General features: G+C 49.2%; 1 protein-coding gene across 1 annotated transcript in view; it reads left to right on the top strand.

The window, feature by feature from the left end:
* ZDHHC18 (zinc finger DHHC-type palmitoyltransferase 18) overlaps window positions 1-16,960 on the top strand; it is a 28,801-nt gene that overhangs the window by 7,963 nt on the left and 3,878 nt on the right. Inside the window, exons 3-6 of the mRNA XM_024254300.2 lie at window positions 13,680-13,829; window positions 15,370-15,507; window positions 15,627-15,675; window positions 16,198-16,300. Of these exons, the coding sequence (XP_024110068.2) occupies window positions 13,680-13,829; window positions 15,370-15,507; window positions 15,627-15,675; window positions 16,198-16,300 (440 nt within the window). The remainder of the gene's footprint in view (window positions 1-13,679; window positions 13,830-15,369; window positions 15,508-15,626; window positions 15,676-16,197; window positions 16,301-16,960) is intronic.

Here is a 16,960-nt window from a genome sequence, read left to right as displayed (position 1 = left end):
AAACAGTCAGGACATCTCCCAGTTGGGCATCATGGGTTTGTTCATTTGTGTGTTAATTCTATATGCTGACCCCTGACAGCAGAGTGAAGGCGGGTGGGGGCCAACAATGAATCTGATAGGAGCTTCCTCTCATGGTTTCCAGACGAGTTGGCCCCAGGTGGGAGCCCTGACCAGCCACTGTCAGTGAGATCAGGCTTTAGAAGAGGGTCAGAGGAGTCAGGGGCATCTTCTGCCTGGGGGACTGGAGAAGCTTCCTGGAGAAGTGATGCTTGAGCTAAGCCTTTAAGTTTGGGTGGAATTCAAGCACAGGAGCTGTGTGGAGGCAGCCCTTCAGGCAGACGAAGTTGAGGGAAGAGAGGGTGGCAGAGGGAAGGAGGAGGGATGGGAACGGGCCACTGAGCAGGCCATGTTGGCTGGAATATGAGGAGCACTTCAGATAGTTAGGGATATTAGGGATATTCCAGTTGGAAGGATGGGGTGGAATCAATCTTGTAGGGTTCTGAATGTCCCTAAGACTTTTCTTTGGGAACAGGTGCAAAGTGCAAAAGTGGCATTTTGGAGGCCTTTGAATTCTCAAACTTGAATAGAAGCCAAATTTTCGGGTGTGACCGGGAGACTTCTAACTAACTAAAGTAAAACGTATTTCCCAGGGCCGGCATAGTGGCTCACGCCTGTAATCCCAGCACTTTGGGAGGCCGAGGCGGGCGGATCACGAGGTCAGGAGATTGAGACCATCCTGGCCAACATGGTGAAACCCTGTCTCTAGTAAAAATACAAAAATTAGCTGGGCATGGTGGCGTGTGCCTGTAATCCCAGCTACTCAGGAGGCTGAGGCAGGAGAATCGCTTGAACCAGGGAGTCGGAGGTTGCAGTGAGCCAAGATTGTGCCACTGCACTTCAGCCTGGCGACAGAGCGAGACTCCGTCTCAAAAAACAACAAAAAACAAAAAACATATTTCCCTGAAAATGATCAGGACTAAGATCACTGAACCTTTTCCAGAAGGTTGGGAGCTGTCTCTGAGGCAGGTGGTGCTGTTCATATGAGCATGAACTGATTACTTGGTCCTAGGCTCATGTAGACAGTGTGGGCTTTTCCCTTTGGCACCCCAGCCCAGCAACTGCAGCCCCACAGGTCTGGCCCAGGGCTCCTGCCCTGTGGGGACAATCTGAGGTAGAGTGACCAGCTCCTCCCAGTTTACCCAGGACCACCTGGAAAGTCTCCTGTCTTAGGAAACCACTCAATCCCAGGAAAATCAGGGCACTCGGTCACCCTCATCTGAGATCCTGTCTTGCCGGCTGGTGGGCTGTACAGCTGGCTCACCCTGCAGGCTCTAGGCAGTTGGGAAGAGGAATATTGCTCCCAGAAGCTCCTGGTCTGATGGGAGGTGACAGAGACATCCGAATGCAAGTGACAGATGCTCACTTAGACCCTGTTACAGTTCACATGACGGACGCAGAGGCTGCGTCTCTCTGCATTGCCATACACCATCTCCCAGACCCCATCTTCTTTGTCTCCAGGATGTCTCCGCCCACTTCCCCTGGACAGACCTGCCTCGTGTTCCACCTGAACTGGCTCAGGGCTCTTCAGAACAGGCCCCAACTGGGCCTTTCCCTTCAATTGTAGTTATCTCTCCAAGATCCCAAATTTGTTCTCCCCACCCCTGCCCTGTCCCCCCACAAACCCCACAGAATTTGGGTGACTCTCTGGTGCCCTCAGTACTGCTTCCTGTATATTGGTGATATGAGTCCAACCTTTGTGATTTTTCCTTCTGCATCCCGCCTTGTACCTTCATTTCTTTTTTTTCTCTTTTTTTTGAAACAGAGTCTTGCTCCGTTGCCCAGACTGGAGTGCAGTGGCACAATAATCTCGGCTCACTGCAACCTCCGCCTCCCGGGTTCACGCCATTCTCCTGCCTCAGCCTCCCGAGTAGCTGGGACTACAGGCACCCGCTACCACGCCCAGCTAATTTTTCGTATTTTTAGTAGAGACGGGGTTTCACCGTGTTAGCCAGGATGGTCTCGATCTCCTGACCTCGTGATCCGCCCGTCTCAGCCTCCCAAAGTGCTGGGATTACAGGCGTGAGCCACCGCGTCTGGCTGTACCTTCATTTCTTTAGTATTTTCCTCTAAATGGCTCATCTTTAAATATGTATGTATAATATATATATTTCATATACATTAAATATATATTAAATGCAGCCGGGTGCAGTGGCTCATGCCTGCAATCCCAGCACTTTGGGAGGCCGAGGCAGGTGGATCACAAGGTCAGGAGATCTAGACCATCCTGGCTAACAAGGTGAAGCCCTGTCTCTACTAAAAAAAATACAAAAAAAAAATTAGCCTGGTGTGGTGGTGGCCGCCTGTAGTCCCAGCTACTCGGGAGGCTGAGGCAGGAGAATGGCGTGAACCCGGGAGGCGGAGCTTGCAGTGAGCTGAGATGGCGCCACTGCACTCCAGCCTGGGCGACAGAGTGAGACTCTGTCTCAAAAAAAAAAAAAAATAATAATAATAATATATATATAATACAGTTATATATTTAATACATATGTATAATATATATTTAACATATTTAATATGTTTAATATATTTAATATGTATAATATACATTTTACATCTATATTTAATATGCATAATATGTATTTAACATATTTAATATGTATAATATATTTAACATATTTAATATATTACATATATATATGTTGTGGGTTTTTTTGGTTTTTTTTTTTTTTGAGACAGAGTCTCGCTCTGTCACCCAGGCTGGAGTGCAATGGCGTAATCTCAGCTTACTGCAGCCTCCACCTCCTGGGTTCAAGCGACTCTCCTGCCTTAGCCTCCCAAGTAGCTACAATTACAGGCATGCACCACCATGCCTGGCTAATTTTTGTATCTTTAGTAGAGATGGGGTTTCACCATGTTGGCCAGGCTGGTCTTGAACTTCTGACTTCAGGTGATCCACCTGCCTCAGCCTCCCGAAGTGCTGGGATTACAGGTATGATCCACCATGCCCGGCCCCTCTTCTATCTTCTTGAAAACTCACTCATGAGATTAAGGCAAGCTGCAGTCTACCCCCACCACCGCTTCTCTAGTGCCAGTCCCTGGCACCCCCAGCCACGCTGTGTACTAGATGCCTCAGTGCGTTTGCTTGTGCTTGTGCTGTCCCTGCCTGCCATGGTGAGCCAGAGTGCTCATTCTTTCTGATCCAGCTTTGCTGCCACTTCTTTTGTTGCTTGTGTTTTTTTTTTTTTTTTTTTTTTTTTTTTTTTTTTTTTTTTCTTAAGGCAGGGTTTTGCTCTTGTTGCCCAGGCTGGAGTGCAGTGGTGAGATCTTGGCTCACCACAACCTCTGCCTCTCGGGTTCAAGCGATTCTCCTGCCTCAGCCTCCCAAATAGCTGGGATTACGGGCATGCACCACCATGCCCCCTAATTTTGTATTTTTAGTAGAGACGGGGTTTCTCCATGTTGGTCAGGCTGGTCTCAAACTCCCGACCTCGGGTGATCTGCCCGCCTCGGCCTCCCAAAGTGCTGGAATTACAGGTGTGAGCCACTGTGCCCGGCCCCTTGCTTTCTTTTTAAATTATTTTTTGTAGAAACAGGGTCTTGCTATGTTGCCCAGGCTGGTCTCAAACTCTTGGACTCAAGCAGTCCTCCAGCCTCACCTTCCCAAAGTGTTGCAATTACAGTCGTGGGCCACTGCACTTAGCCTGTTGCTTTCTTGAATACTGCTTCCTGCCTCCACCCCACATATTTCCCTCTGTGTTCTTGAGGCATTGAGTATAGACACCAGTAATGTCATTAATTGAATAGCTATTTAGGTCAGATCTTGATATTATGTTATTTCTGATTTGTGTAAAATTTTACAAGGTTGATGTCATCATTACCCATTCTACAGGTGAGGAAACTGAGGCTTAGAGATTGACCAGCTTCTTAAGTTTACAGGCTAACAATTGGCCATGCCAGGGTTCAAAATAAGATTAGGCAGGCCCAGAGTCACCACACAGAGGCACTGCCTTGTAGGAGGACTCTAATTATCCACTTCTGTCTGACTCTGCCCTCAGGCGAGCTCTTCCTGTATCCACAGGCCTAGCACTAAGCCTGGTATGTGGTAAAGGCTCCATGAACCCCAGAGATGGACAGAAGTGGTCTGGGAGGGTTATGGTGACCCAGCACTCGAGGCCTGGGAGTTGTGGCTGACCTTGAGCTGGCCTTAGAGGCGGGGAGACTGCAGTCCTGCAGCTGTTTCCTCTGTAGGTGACAACAGTGGAAGGGCAGAGGGCAGTCAGGGCCTTCTCAGCAGCCTGCAGCCAGCCCTGGGGAACTTCCACAGCCCCAGCCTTTCAGGCTCTGACTGCAAAAGGCCTGCCTGCTCCTCTCCGAGAACTGTCTTAGGGTGGGGAAATTCCTTTGCCCTCACAGCCATTCAGTGACGAGTAGCCTTACTTTTCGTCTCATTTTCACATCCTCAGAGCTTTGGTTTCTGCCTGGAAGGCAGCAGGAGGGCCTTGCTAGCATAAGGGCACCTTTTTACTTGGGAAGAGCCTGGCATAGCAGAAACAGCCCTGGAGTAGATCTTAGATTCCCTGAGGGCAGGGATAGCATCACTTATCACTCCCTTCTTTCTTCTTTTCTACAACAAATATTTTTTGAACATCCACAGTATGTCAGGCAGGCACAGGGTGAACAAAGCCAGTATCTTTGACTCATTTCTATGAATTTGCCGCTTACCTTCCCTGTCACCCCCAGGCCTTGTACAATAACTTGCACATAGTAGGTGCTCATGTGTGAAAGAGTGAACAAATGAGTGCCCTGGAAGACAAGGGTCCTAGTTTCAGCCCCACCTTCTATTATTGGAGTGAACTCGCTTTCCCATCTGTAACTCACAGGCACGGATCCCCTTGCCCAGCCCAGAGCAGTCTCTGTGATTGAGTGAGACTAGGAATGTCAGCACACTTTGTAAGTCACTTTCCTCTATTGAAACTGAAGAGACTTGAGTCTTTTGGTCAGGAATGGAGAGTGGACTTGCTGCAGGTGCTAACAAGCTGCCATCGGTAGTGGCTGCCGGGGGGAGCAGGTTGAGGAGGATTCTGAGGCTGAGTCTGGGGCGGTGATTGGTCAGCACTGTCTGGTCTGAGAATCAGCAATGGGAGAGCTGCTTGTCTTCCCCCATGCGGGTGCAGCCCCCACAGAGCCTCCTTTGTCCCAACTCTGGCAACTTTGATTTAGCACCAGGTGGACCCTTGCTCCAGCATGACACAGCACTCTGCCTCCCCTGGCTCCTGGCAGACTCAGGAAGCCGGGGTACAGAGCGTCATTTGCTCTTCTGCAGAGTGCTGGAGAGAAAGAAGCCTGGCTGCTGGAGACCAGAATATGCTTAGCAGTTCCCTCCCTGTCCTGGGGAGAGGCTTGGGTTCCCCTCTCCCCTGAGGAAGACCTGTGGGATTCCACTGAGGATTCCAGTAACTTCTCTCAGTGCTGGAGAGGGTCTGTGGCTGTCCTTCATTCACAGACGGGCTGTGTTCTGAAGTTTTCTTCGTAACTCCATTGTTTGTTTGGAATGCAGTGTTTTGTGGAAACAAAAGTCATAATAATGGCTGATATTTGTTAAGCCCTTGTCAAGTGTTAGCCACTTTGCTAAAGCCACTTGGTGAATTCTCACCTAATCCTTCCAGCAGCCCCTGAGATGGACTCAGTGATGTTCCATTTTATTTTATTTTTTTGAGACCGTCTTGCTCTGTCGCCCAGGCTGGAGTGCAGTGGCGCGATTTCGGATCACTTCAACGTCCACCTCCTGGGTTCAAGCGATTCTTCCTGCCTCAGCCTCCGGAGTAGCTGGGATTACAGGCATGCGCCACCATGCCCGGCTAATTTTTGTATTTTTAGTAGAGAAGGGGTTTCACCGTGTTGGCCAGGCTGGTCTCGAACTCCTGACCTGAGGTGATCCACCCGCCTTGGCCTCCCACAGTGCAGGGATTACAGGCGTGAGCCACCACATCCAGCCTATTTATTTTAACTTTTAAATTTATTTTAGAGACACAGCGTCGCTCTGTCACCCAGGCTGGAATGCAGTGGCACGGTCATACCTCACCGCAACCTTGAACTCCTAAACTTTCCCTTCAACTTTCCCTTCAACTGTAGTAGTTATCTCTCTTGTTAGGTTGTTTCATCACCACCTTGACTTCCTGCCTCAGTCTCCCGTGTAGCTAGAATTACAGGTTCATGCCACATACAGCTAATTTTTTTTGGGCGGGGGGGACAGAGTTTGGCTCTTGGTGTCCAGGCTGGAGTGCAGTGGCGTGATCTCAGCTCACTGCAACCTCCGCCTCTCGGGTTCGAGTGATTCTCTTGCCTCAGCCTCCCGAGTAGCTGGAATTACAGGTGCACACCACCACACCTGGCTAATTTTTGTATTTTTAGTAGAAATGGGGTTTCACCATGTTGGCCAGGCTGGTCTTGAACTCCTGACCTCAGACAGGTGATCCACCTGCCTCGGCCTCCCAAAGCGTTGGGATTACAGGCGTAAGCCACCACGCCCAGCCCACATCCAGCTAATTTTTAAAAATTATTATTTTTATAGAGATGGGGTCTCACACTATGTTGCCCAGGCTGATCTCAAACTCCTGGCCTCAAGCAATCCTGCTTCAGCCTCCCAATGTGCTGGGATTACAGGCATGAGCCACTATGCTTGGCCTTCCATTTTATTTATTTAGCAGATGATGGCACAGAGAAGTTGAGTGACTTGACCCACCTCACTCAGCTAGTAAGTGATTGGACTGAGATTTATACCTACATGTCTTTCTGGCTCCAAAGCCTATGTCCAAGTCAGAAAGGAAGCAGTGAGTGGGGAGCCAAAAGCTGGGACTCTGGGGCCTGTGGGACAGGATTAGGGGTTTGGTTTGGAGTAGTATCACCAGCTTTGGAAAGAGCTGCTGGGGGTTCTGCATCCTGGAGCGTCATGGCATGAACAGTTGGTCAGGAGCAATGTCAGTGGCTCCTGGGAGGCTAGCACTGTGCTCAGGGCTGTGGAAGCATCTCATTCAGCCCTCACCACAATCCTATGAAGGTATGACTTGACCCGTCTCCATTTTACAGATAAAGAAACTGAGGTGGCCAGGCGCGGTGGCTCACGCCTGTAATCCCAGCACTTTGGGAGGCCGAGGTGGGTGGATCATGAGGTCAAGAGTTCAAGACCAGCCTGGCCAACATGGTGAAACCCTGTCTGTACTAAAAATACAAAAAATTAGCCAGGCATGGTTGCGGGCACCTGTAATCCCAGCTACTCAGGAGGCTGAGGCAGAGAATTTCTTGGACCTGAAAGGTGGAGGTTGCAGTGAACCAAGATCGTGCCACTGCACTCCAGCGTGGGCAACAGAGCGAGACTCCATCTCAAAAAAAAAAAAAAAAAAAAGAGAGAGAGAGACAGGGTCCCCCTTTATTGCCTTGGCAGGTCTCAAACTCCTGGCTTCAAGCAATCTTCCTGCCTCAGCCTCTCAAAGTGCTGGGATTACAGGCATGAGCCACTATGCTTGGCCCTGTGAGCTAATAATAATAGCTCACGCTTGCTAACCATTTGCTTTGTGCCATTTCACATATATTGATTCATTTAACTCTCACCACAACCCTATGAAGGTGAGTTACTATTGTTTCTATTTCAGTGATTAGAGAAACTGAGGCACAAAGAGCTTATATGATTTTTTAGCAAATGATATCATCAGGAGAAACCCAGCTGGGCAAAAGTGGAGTGGAACTAGATTCATTAGCTATTCTACCTATTATTCCTGTTTTACACATGAGAAGACTGAGGCTCAGAGAAGTTCATTTGACTTCAGCCTTACACACAACCAGTCAATGACAAAACCAGGATTCAGAGTGTGGCCATTGGCCTCTAAATCCCCCACCCTTTTTCATGCTGCCCATTTTAGGGAAGAAATGCTCAGATGCTTAGTTCTATTTTAAACATGGTGTAGTCAAAGTGGTGATGAAACAACCTAACAAAGTAAACCTTTGATAGTTGAAAATGTGAAACTGAAGCATGTTTGCTTCACTGATACATGCCAAGTGCCTAGAATCATGCCTGGCACATTGGTAGGCACTCAGTTAATAATCATTGGAGGCGAGTGGCCAAACTGGAGACATTATCTGGCAAACAATGCAATGGAAGCAATGGCAGGATGCATGGTGGAGGGCTGGGGGTATAGGCTGCCCCAGGAGACTCACACTTCTTTCTGGAAGGAGCCACTGTTCAGGTCCTCTGTGCCCTGGGGTACCCAGAGGCTCAGTGGGTGAAGTTTTGGGCTTTGCATATGACACATCTGGGTTAGAGTCCTGCTCTGCTGATATACCAGGGCAGGACCTAAATAACTTACTTCAATCTTTCTTTTTTTCTTTCTTTTTTTTTTGAGATGGAGTTTCACTCTTGTCGCCCAGGCTGGAATGCAGTGCTGACTGTTTGGCTCACTGCAACCTCCACCTCCTGAGTTCAAGCAATTCTCCTCCCTTAGCCTCCCGAGTAGCTGGAATTATAGGCACACGCCACCACACCCAGCTAACTTTTGTGTTTTTAGTAGAGACAGGGTTTCACCATGTTGGCCAGGCTGGTCTCGAACTCCTGACCTCAGGTGATCCACCCGTCTCAGCCTCCCAAAGTGTTGGGATTACAGGCGTGAGCCACCGCGCCCGGCCTCCTTTTTTCTCTATTTCTTATTTTTTATGGAAGTATAATGGGCTTATCAAAAGTTGTGGCCGCATACAGTGGCTCATGCCTGTAATACCAGCACTTTGGGAGGCCGAGGTGGGTGGATGACTTCAGATCAGGAGTTCAAGACCAGCCTGGCCAACATGGTGAAACCCCATCTCTACCAAAAATACAAAAATTAGCTGGGTGTAGTGGCACACGCCTGTAATCCCAGCTACTCAGAAGGCTGAGGCAGGAGAATTGCTTGAACCTGGGAGGCGGAGGTTGCAGTGAGCCGACATCATGCCACTACACTCCAGCCTGGGCAACAGAGCAAGATTCCGTCTCAAAAAAAAAAAGTATAGAAGTTGTAAGTGTTCTGTCTGATGAATGTTCACAAACTGAACGCACACATGTAATCAGCACTGAGATCAAGAAACAGTATATGACTGGCATCCCAGGAGCCCCCTCATGCCCCCTTCCAATCACTGTCACTCTCCAAGGGTTACCATAATCCTAATTTCTAACACCATGGATTACTTTTGCCTGTTCTTGAACATTTTGTATTTTATGTCTGGTTTCCTCACTTTACACAATTTGTTTTGTTTTGTTTTGTTTTTTTGAGACGGAGTCTCGCTCTGTCACCCAGACTGGAGAGCAATGGTGCGATTTCAGCTCCCTGCAACCTCCACCTCCTGGATTCAAGCAATTCTCCTGCCTCAGCCTCCCGATTAGCTGGGATTATAGGTGCACACCACTATGCCCAGCTAATTTTTGTATTTTTAGTAGAGACGGGGTTTCACCATATTGGTCAGGCTGGTCTCGAACTCCTGACCTCAAGTGATCTGCCCGCCTTGGCCTCCCAAAGTGCTGGGATTATAGGTGTGAGCCACTGCACCCGGCCAGACAATGTTTATGAGATTCATTAATATTATTGTGTGTAGTTGACGATGGTTCGATTCTCATTGCTATATAGAATTCCATTGTGTGACTATACTACTTTTTAAAAACATCCATTCCACTGCTGGGGTGTTTGGGTAGTTCCGGAGTTTGTCTATTATGAGAATTATTGCTGTCAACATCCTTGTGCATGTCTTTCAGAGCACATTATCTCATGCACGTTGCTGTTGGGTAGATGCCTGGGAGCAGGTTTTCTGGGCATGCATATGTTCAGCTTGGGTAGCTGTTGCCAAACAGTTGTCCAAAGCGGTCATATGAGATTTCTAGTTGCTCTACTTTTTTGCCAACACTTGGTATGTTTTTTTTTTTTCATTTTAGCCATTCTAGCATATTGTGGTCTTAATTTGCATTTCCTCACTGACTAATGAATATAAGCACTTTTTCATGTGTTTATTGGCTGTTTGGACAGCCTCTTTTATGAGATGCCTACTTAAGTCTTTTGTCCGTATTTGTATTCAGTTGTCTGACTTTCTTACTGACTTACAGGATTTCTTTACATGTTCTTTTTTTTTTGAGATGGAGTCTTGCTGTGTCGCCCAGGCTAGAATGCAGTGGCGCGATCTCGGCTCACTGCAATCTCCGCCTCCTGGGTTCAAGTGATTCTCCTGCCTCACCCTCCCAAGTAGCTGGAATTACAGGCATGCGCCACCATGGCCGGCTAATTTTTGTATTTTTAGTATAGATGAGGTTTCACCAGGTTGGCCAGCCTGGTCTCGAACTCTTGACCTCAGGTCATCCGCCTGCCTCGGCCTCCCAAAGTGCAGGAATTACAGGCTTAAGCCACGGTGCCCAGTCCTTTACATATTCTTGATACAAGTCCTTTGTCTTTGTTTACAAGGTGTAAACATCTTGTAATTATCCACTCCTGCTCTAAAGGTTACTTCTTCATTCTTTTGTTTTTTTTTTTTTTTTTTTGAGACAGTCTGTCTCTGTCACCCAGGCTGGAGTGCAGTGACATGATTTCAGCTCACTGTAACCCCCACCTCCCTGGTTCAAGTGATTCTCATGCCTCAGCCTGTTGAGTAGCTGGGATTACAGGTGCCCACCATGCCCAGCTAATTTTTGTATTTTTAGTAGAGATGGGATTTCACCATGTTGGCCAGGCTGGTATCGAACTCCCGACCTCAGGTGATCTGCCTGCCTCAGCCTCCCAATTTGCTGGGATTACAGGCTTGAGCTACCGCGCCTGGCCTCATTCTTTTTTTTAAGCATCCAGCCCCAAAAAACTCTTCATTCTTTTAATGATTACCTTTAAATGAAAAAAAAATTTTAATGTTGATATAATACAGTTTATCAAATTGCTCTTTTATGATTAGCCCCTTTGTGTCTTTTGTTTGTTTGAGACAGGGTCTTGGTCTATTGCAAAGGCTGGAGTGTAGTGGCACAATCATAGCTCACTGCAGCCCCAAACTCCTGAGCTCAAGCAATCCTCCTGCCTCAGCCTCCTGAGAAGCTGGGACCACAGGCATGAGCAACCATGCCCAGCCACCTCCATATGAGTTTTGGAATGAGTTTGTCAATTTTCACAGAAACAACCTACTGAGATTTTTGACTAGGATTATGTTGAATATGTGGATTAGGGAGAATAAATCCTTTCATAATATTCAGTCTTCCAATCCATGAATATGCTATATCTCTGCCTTTTTTTCTCTTAAATTTCTTTTATATATATTATATATATATAATGTTTTATATATATATAATGTTTATGTATATATATAATGTTTTATATATATATATATATATATTTTTTTTTTTTTTTTTTTTTTTTGAGACTGAGTCTTGCTCTGTCACCCAGGCTGGAGTGTAGTGGCCCAATCTCGGCTCACTGCAAGCTCCACCTCCCGGGTTCACGCCATTCTCCTGCCTCAGCCTCCCAAGTAGCTGGGACTACAGGCTCCTGCCACCAGGCCCGGCTGATTTTTTTGTATTTTTAGTAGAGACGGGGTTTCACCGTGTTAGTCGGGCTGGTCTCCTGACCTCGTGATCCACCTGCCTCGGCCTCCCAAAGTGCTGGGATTACAAGCGTGAGCCACCGTGCCCAGCCTTAAATTTCTTATTATGAAAATTTCAAACATACAGAAAAGCAGGAAGGACTATAGTACAACTAATTCCTGTACATTCACCATCTGGATTGAATAGTTGTTGATAGTGTGTCTTATTTGCATATATATGTTTGTTCTTCTCAAACTATTTCATAGTAAATTATAGACATCATAGATACTTTACCCATAAATATTTCAACATATATCTTAAAAATCTATGGATAGTCTCCTACATAATCACAATTCCATTATCATACCTAAGAAAATTAATTGTTCCCTAATTTTTTTTTTTTTTTGAGACAGAGTCTCCCACTGTCGCCCAGGCTGGAGTGCAGTGGCACGATCTCGGCTCACTGCAAGCTCTGCCTCCCGGGTTCAAGCGATTCTCCTGCCTCATCCTCCCAAGTAGCTGGGACTACAGGCACCCGCCACCACACCCAGCTAATTTTTTGTATTTTTAGTAGAGATGAGGTTTCACCGTGTTGGTCAGGATGGTCTCGATCTCCTGACCTCATGATCCGCCCGCCTCGGCCTCCCAAAGTGCTGGAGTTACAGATGTGAGCCACCATGCCTGGCCAATTGTTCCCTAATTTTTGTTTGTTTTTAGAGACAGGGTCTTACTCTGCCACCCTGGCTAGAGTGCAGTGGAGTGATCCTGGCTCATGCTCACTGCAGCCTGGAACTCCTGGGCTCAAATGATCCTCCCACCTCAGCCTCCTTAGTAGCTGGGACTATAGGCACACGCCGTCATACCCGGCTAATTTTTGTTATTTTTTATAGAGATAGGGTCTTCCTATTTGCCCAGCTAGTCTTGAACTCCTGGACTCAAGCAATCCTCCCATCTTGGCCTCCCAAGGTGCTGGAACTACAGGCATGAGCCACTGCATTCGGCCTGTTTCCTAGTTTTTAATCTATAGTCAGATTTCCACAGTTGCCCTCCAAATGTCTTCTGTTGCTGTGTTTTGTTTTGTTTTTCAAAATAAGATCCATGATGTATTGCATTTGTTTATGTCTCTTAAATCTCTTTTAATTTAGAATCATCTCTTCTCTGCCTCTCTTTCTGTCTTTTTTTTTTTTTAAGACAGGTTCTGGCTTTGTTGCCCAGGCTGGAGTGCAGTGGCATGATCTTAACTCACTGCAGCCTTGACCCCCTGGGCTCAAGTGATCCTCATGCCTCAGCCTCCCAAAGTGCTGGGATTACAGGCGTGAGCTACTGCACCTCCTCTCTCTTTTTGTAAATGACATTGACTTTTGTTAGTGATCAGGCCAGCAGTCTTGTAGATGTCTCATGTTCTAGATCTGACTTTTTCCTCATTGTGTTACTCACTTTGTTCCTCCATCTCCTGAACCTCCTGTAAACTGGGACATAGGTCTAGGCTTGATGAGATGCAGATAAACCTCACTGGGCGGGCACGGTGCCTCACTCCTGTAATCCTGGCTGTTTGGGAAGCCGAGGTGGGCAGATCACCTGAGGTCAGGAGTTCGAGACCAGCCTGGCCAATATGGTGAAACTCTGTCTCTACTAAAAATACAAAAATGAGCTGGGCATGGTGGCACACACCTGTAATCCCAGCTACTCAGGAGGCTGTGGCATGAGAATCGCTTGAACCTGTGAGGTGGAGGTTGCAGTGAGCTGAGATCACGCCACTGTACTCTAGCCTGGGCGAAAGAGTGAGACTGTCTCAAAAAAAAAAACCTCACTAAGCTTTCTGGGAGTCTCCTTCTCTGATAGCCCTTCTTAGAGTGGGTAAGGCCGGCAGGTGTATGAACAAGTATGTAAAGTTTTAGCACAGTGCCTGGTACAGAGGCAGTCTCAGTACATGGTGGCAATTCCTAATGTTTGTCCCTGCCTTAGGCCAGACATTTTACTCCAATGTTTGTTCCTGGGAACCTGTTACCCTGAGGCTTCTCCTGGACTGGCCAGGCAGCAGTAGCTTTCCCCTGCTGGGGATCCGGGCCCTGGGCTGCCTTGGGCATTCCCCATCTTTCTCTCCTCCTTCCCTCAGACAACACAGGCAGTTCTACATACCGGCCACCCCCTCGGACCCGGGAGGTGCTGATCAACGGGCAGATGGTGAAGCTGAAGTACTGCTTCACCTGCAAGATGTTCCGGCCACCCCGAACCTCACACTGCAGTGTCTGTGACAACTGTGTGGGTGAGTAGGAGGCAGCAGGGAGGGATGCAAGGATTCCTGAGAGAGACTGAGTCCTGGGGATGGGGGGCGTCACGCATGGGGATGGCGTGGGCAGGGTCTGAAATACCCAGGGCTGGGCAGGGGGTCTGCTTCACCCAGATTTGCCCTGACTCAGGAGGGCCCAGGGGAGGGGCCCTCAGCATAACCAGGAGTGTTTTGGCTTCAGCTCAGGATTTATGGATTCCTTCCCCCAGCTCTGAGGTGTGGGGCAGACAGACAGGCTTTGAACCCTTCTCCCAAGCTTCAGCCCGGTCCTCAAGAGGTCCAAGCTCCCAGGAAACAGACTGGAACAATAACATTCCAGATGTGTTTGGGCCAGAAAGAATGATTTATCGTCCAGTGGCCCAGGGCCAGCTGTACTGAAAAACTTTGATCTGATTCCCAGGGTTGAGAGGGACAAGCATCTAGGAACAGAGGCGTTTAAGCTGATGAGGTGCAGAGGATGTCACCACTAGAAATGGCTCCTGACCCTACAGCTGCCTGCAGTGGTTGTTTTTTCCCCCTGCCTGCTCTCCAGAGGCTGTGTAGTTCTGATGGGCACCCTGGGAGGATGTTGTAAGGGAAATGCTGCATGAGAGAGCCCAGGTGAGCTGAGCCACAGTGACTGTGCACAGTTCCCAGGGCAGTGAGCTCATCATGCCAGCTCAGTACTCCCTGAGCAAGAGAACAGCAGGGAACACCCTATGACGGCATGCAGCGAAGGGGGTGACTCAGTGGGCACCATTCATCCCCAAGGAGCTGCCCTGCCCACCCCCTGCAAAGGGCGCTGGCCTTGGCATGAGGCCCGCAACGGGCTTGTGACCCACATTCCCACAAGGACTTTCTTTACCAGTCTGGGTGTGCCTCCACCCCCGGGGACAGTGTGCAGGTGAGCTCAGCCCTTTGACCTGGCCTGTGATGCTGGCTGGCTGTGAACCACATTGCAGCTCAGCCCCTCCCTGGGCCGCTAGTCCTAGAGCAGGAGACGGGTTGTTGACTGTTAGCATGTGGTTGGGATGGTAGACCAGGTGACAAGTACTTTTGTGAGTCTTTGTGCTGGCACTGCTCCGGATCCTGGGGAGTCAGCATGGTGTGAGACCAGCACAGCCCCCCTTGCCCATGGAGCTTACAGTCAAGTAGGGCTGATTGGCCAATCCAGTAATTATAAATGAGCATAAAAACAGACATGGGCAGAGTGCGACAAAAGAGAAGTGATGGGGCAGATAACAGGGGCCCCCTCACCTAGTCTGGGATTGGAAGAGACTTTCTTAAGAGGTGGCTTTGCAGCTGAGACACGAAGGAGAAGTTCCAGTTAACCAGGTAAAGAGACAAGAGAGAGTGTATCAGGCAGTGGGAACTGGTACACAAAGGACCAGAGGCAGGTGTGTCCGAGGCCTGGGAGCCAGCTGGTGCTGTGAGAGTGAACGGGGTAGGAAAACCGCAACCATGGATGAGGCCGCCAAATGCCTGTGCTGGCTGCGAGCCAGCCCACACTAACCCATCGCCCCTTGCCCTTGTCCAGAACGATTTGACCATCACTGCCCCTGGGTGGGCAACTGTGTGGGGAGACGGAACTATCGCTTCTTCTACGCATTTATTCTCTCCCTCTCATTCCTGACGGCCTTCATCTTCGCCTGCGTGGTCACCCACCTGACGTTGCGTGAGTTGTGGGTGAGGGCAGTAGGGAGTGGAAGGGGTCAGCCAGCAAGCTCAAGGGTCAGCAAGCTTCAGCAGTCACTGTCCCTCTGAGCTTGTCCTCTCCTGTTTCTTTCTCCCCAGGCGCTCAGGGAAGCAACTTCCTCTCCACTCTGAAGGAGACACCAGCAAGATATCCTTTGTCAGCTAGAGGACACTCCAGTGGGAACTGAGGTCCCTTCACTGGGTGGGTCCCATGCCTCAGCCTCTAATCAGAGGGGAACAGCGTACAGCTCACATGTGTCCTCTAGAATCCAACATGCCAGCTCCTCTGTTCACGCCCAGGCAAGAGCTGATCCTAAATGGGGCATTGTGGGGCCGGGGGTTCCCCGTCTTCAGGGGCCTGGAAAAGAGTATGTCCCTTAAGATGCCAAGCTCCCTGGACCGTGTCATGCCCAAAGCTCTTTGTGATTGGAACCCTCAGTTTTCTCTGCCGTTGGTCACCCTGACTTTGTCTGGCTCTTGAGTGGGGTCCTGACCCTTCCAAGGGGCCCAGGAGGTGATCCTGCTAAGAAGTGGGGACTGGGCCCCAGGAAGGTTCCAAAACTTCTCAGCTCTCTGGGGAAACGGCTCCATGGAAGGATAGGTGAGACAGGCCAGGTGTGGCTGGGAAGCTTCCCACCCTCCACCCGTTTAGGTCCTTAACTGCCCTCACCGTGCTGGAGTTGGTGATCTGCTTCTTCTCCATCTGGTCCATTCTGGGCCTCTCAGGGTTTCACACGTACCTCGTCGCCTCCAACCTGACTACTAATGAAGATGTGAGTAAACCTGGAGCCACCCCTCATTCTAGGGCAGCGCCCTCAGGAGGAGGCAGGGCTGAGGGAGCCTGGGGCGGCCAAGCACAGTCCTGACTCATGGACTGCTGGGAAAATGCCTTTTAAGCAGCCAGATGCCTCCTAGTCATCTCAGCTTGGCCCTGGTGGGTCCGATGCAGGCTTCTGAGACCTCCACATGCTTCATTCTCTCAATGCAGGCTCCCAAGGTCCCAGGTTGCTTTTCTCCACAGCCCTGCAGGAGGCAGTACTCACACCACAGCACGCATGTTTGGCTGGCACATGACCGCTTACAGAATTCTTTCAGTTCCCGTCATCTGTTTGGGTCCTTTTGCCAAGCCAGAGGCAGAAAGGACAGGGATGTTTTTTCCCCATTCGATGACTGAGAGACATGTCCCATGTCTGAGAGGTCACACAGCTGGGAGGGGACAGAGCGAAGGTTGGTGCCCAGTCACAGGTATGCGCTCCCTCTTCCACACTGCCCCTGTCAGCAGCAAAGCCGTGACTTCTCAAGGTGTCACTGGCCTGTCCTGGCTGCGCCTCTCAATATGCACGCCTGGGGGAGACAGGGCACAGGTCAGTGGGCTCCATTGACCTTCCCTACCTGCCGCCCTGCAGACTGCCACCAACAAGCATTTTTGATGT

Source organism: Pongo abelii, chromosome 1 (genome assembly GCF_028885655.2).
Source record: "Pongo abelii isolate AG06213 chromosome 1, NHGRI_mPonAbe1-v2.0_pri, whole genome shotgun sequence".
NCBI lineage: Eukaryota > Metazoa > Chordata > Mammalia > Primates > Hominidae > Pongo > Pongo abelii.
The sequence above is the reverse complement of the archived record's forward strand: the minus strand, read 5'-3'. Positions and strand labels throughout refer to the sequence as shown.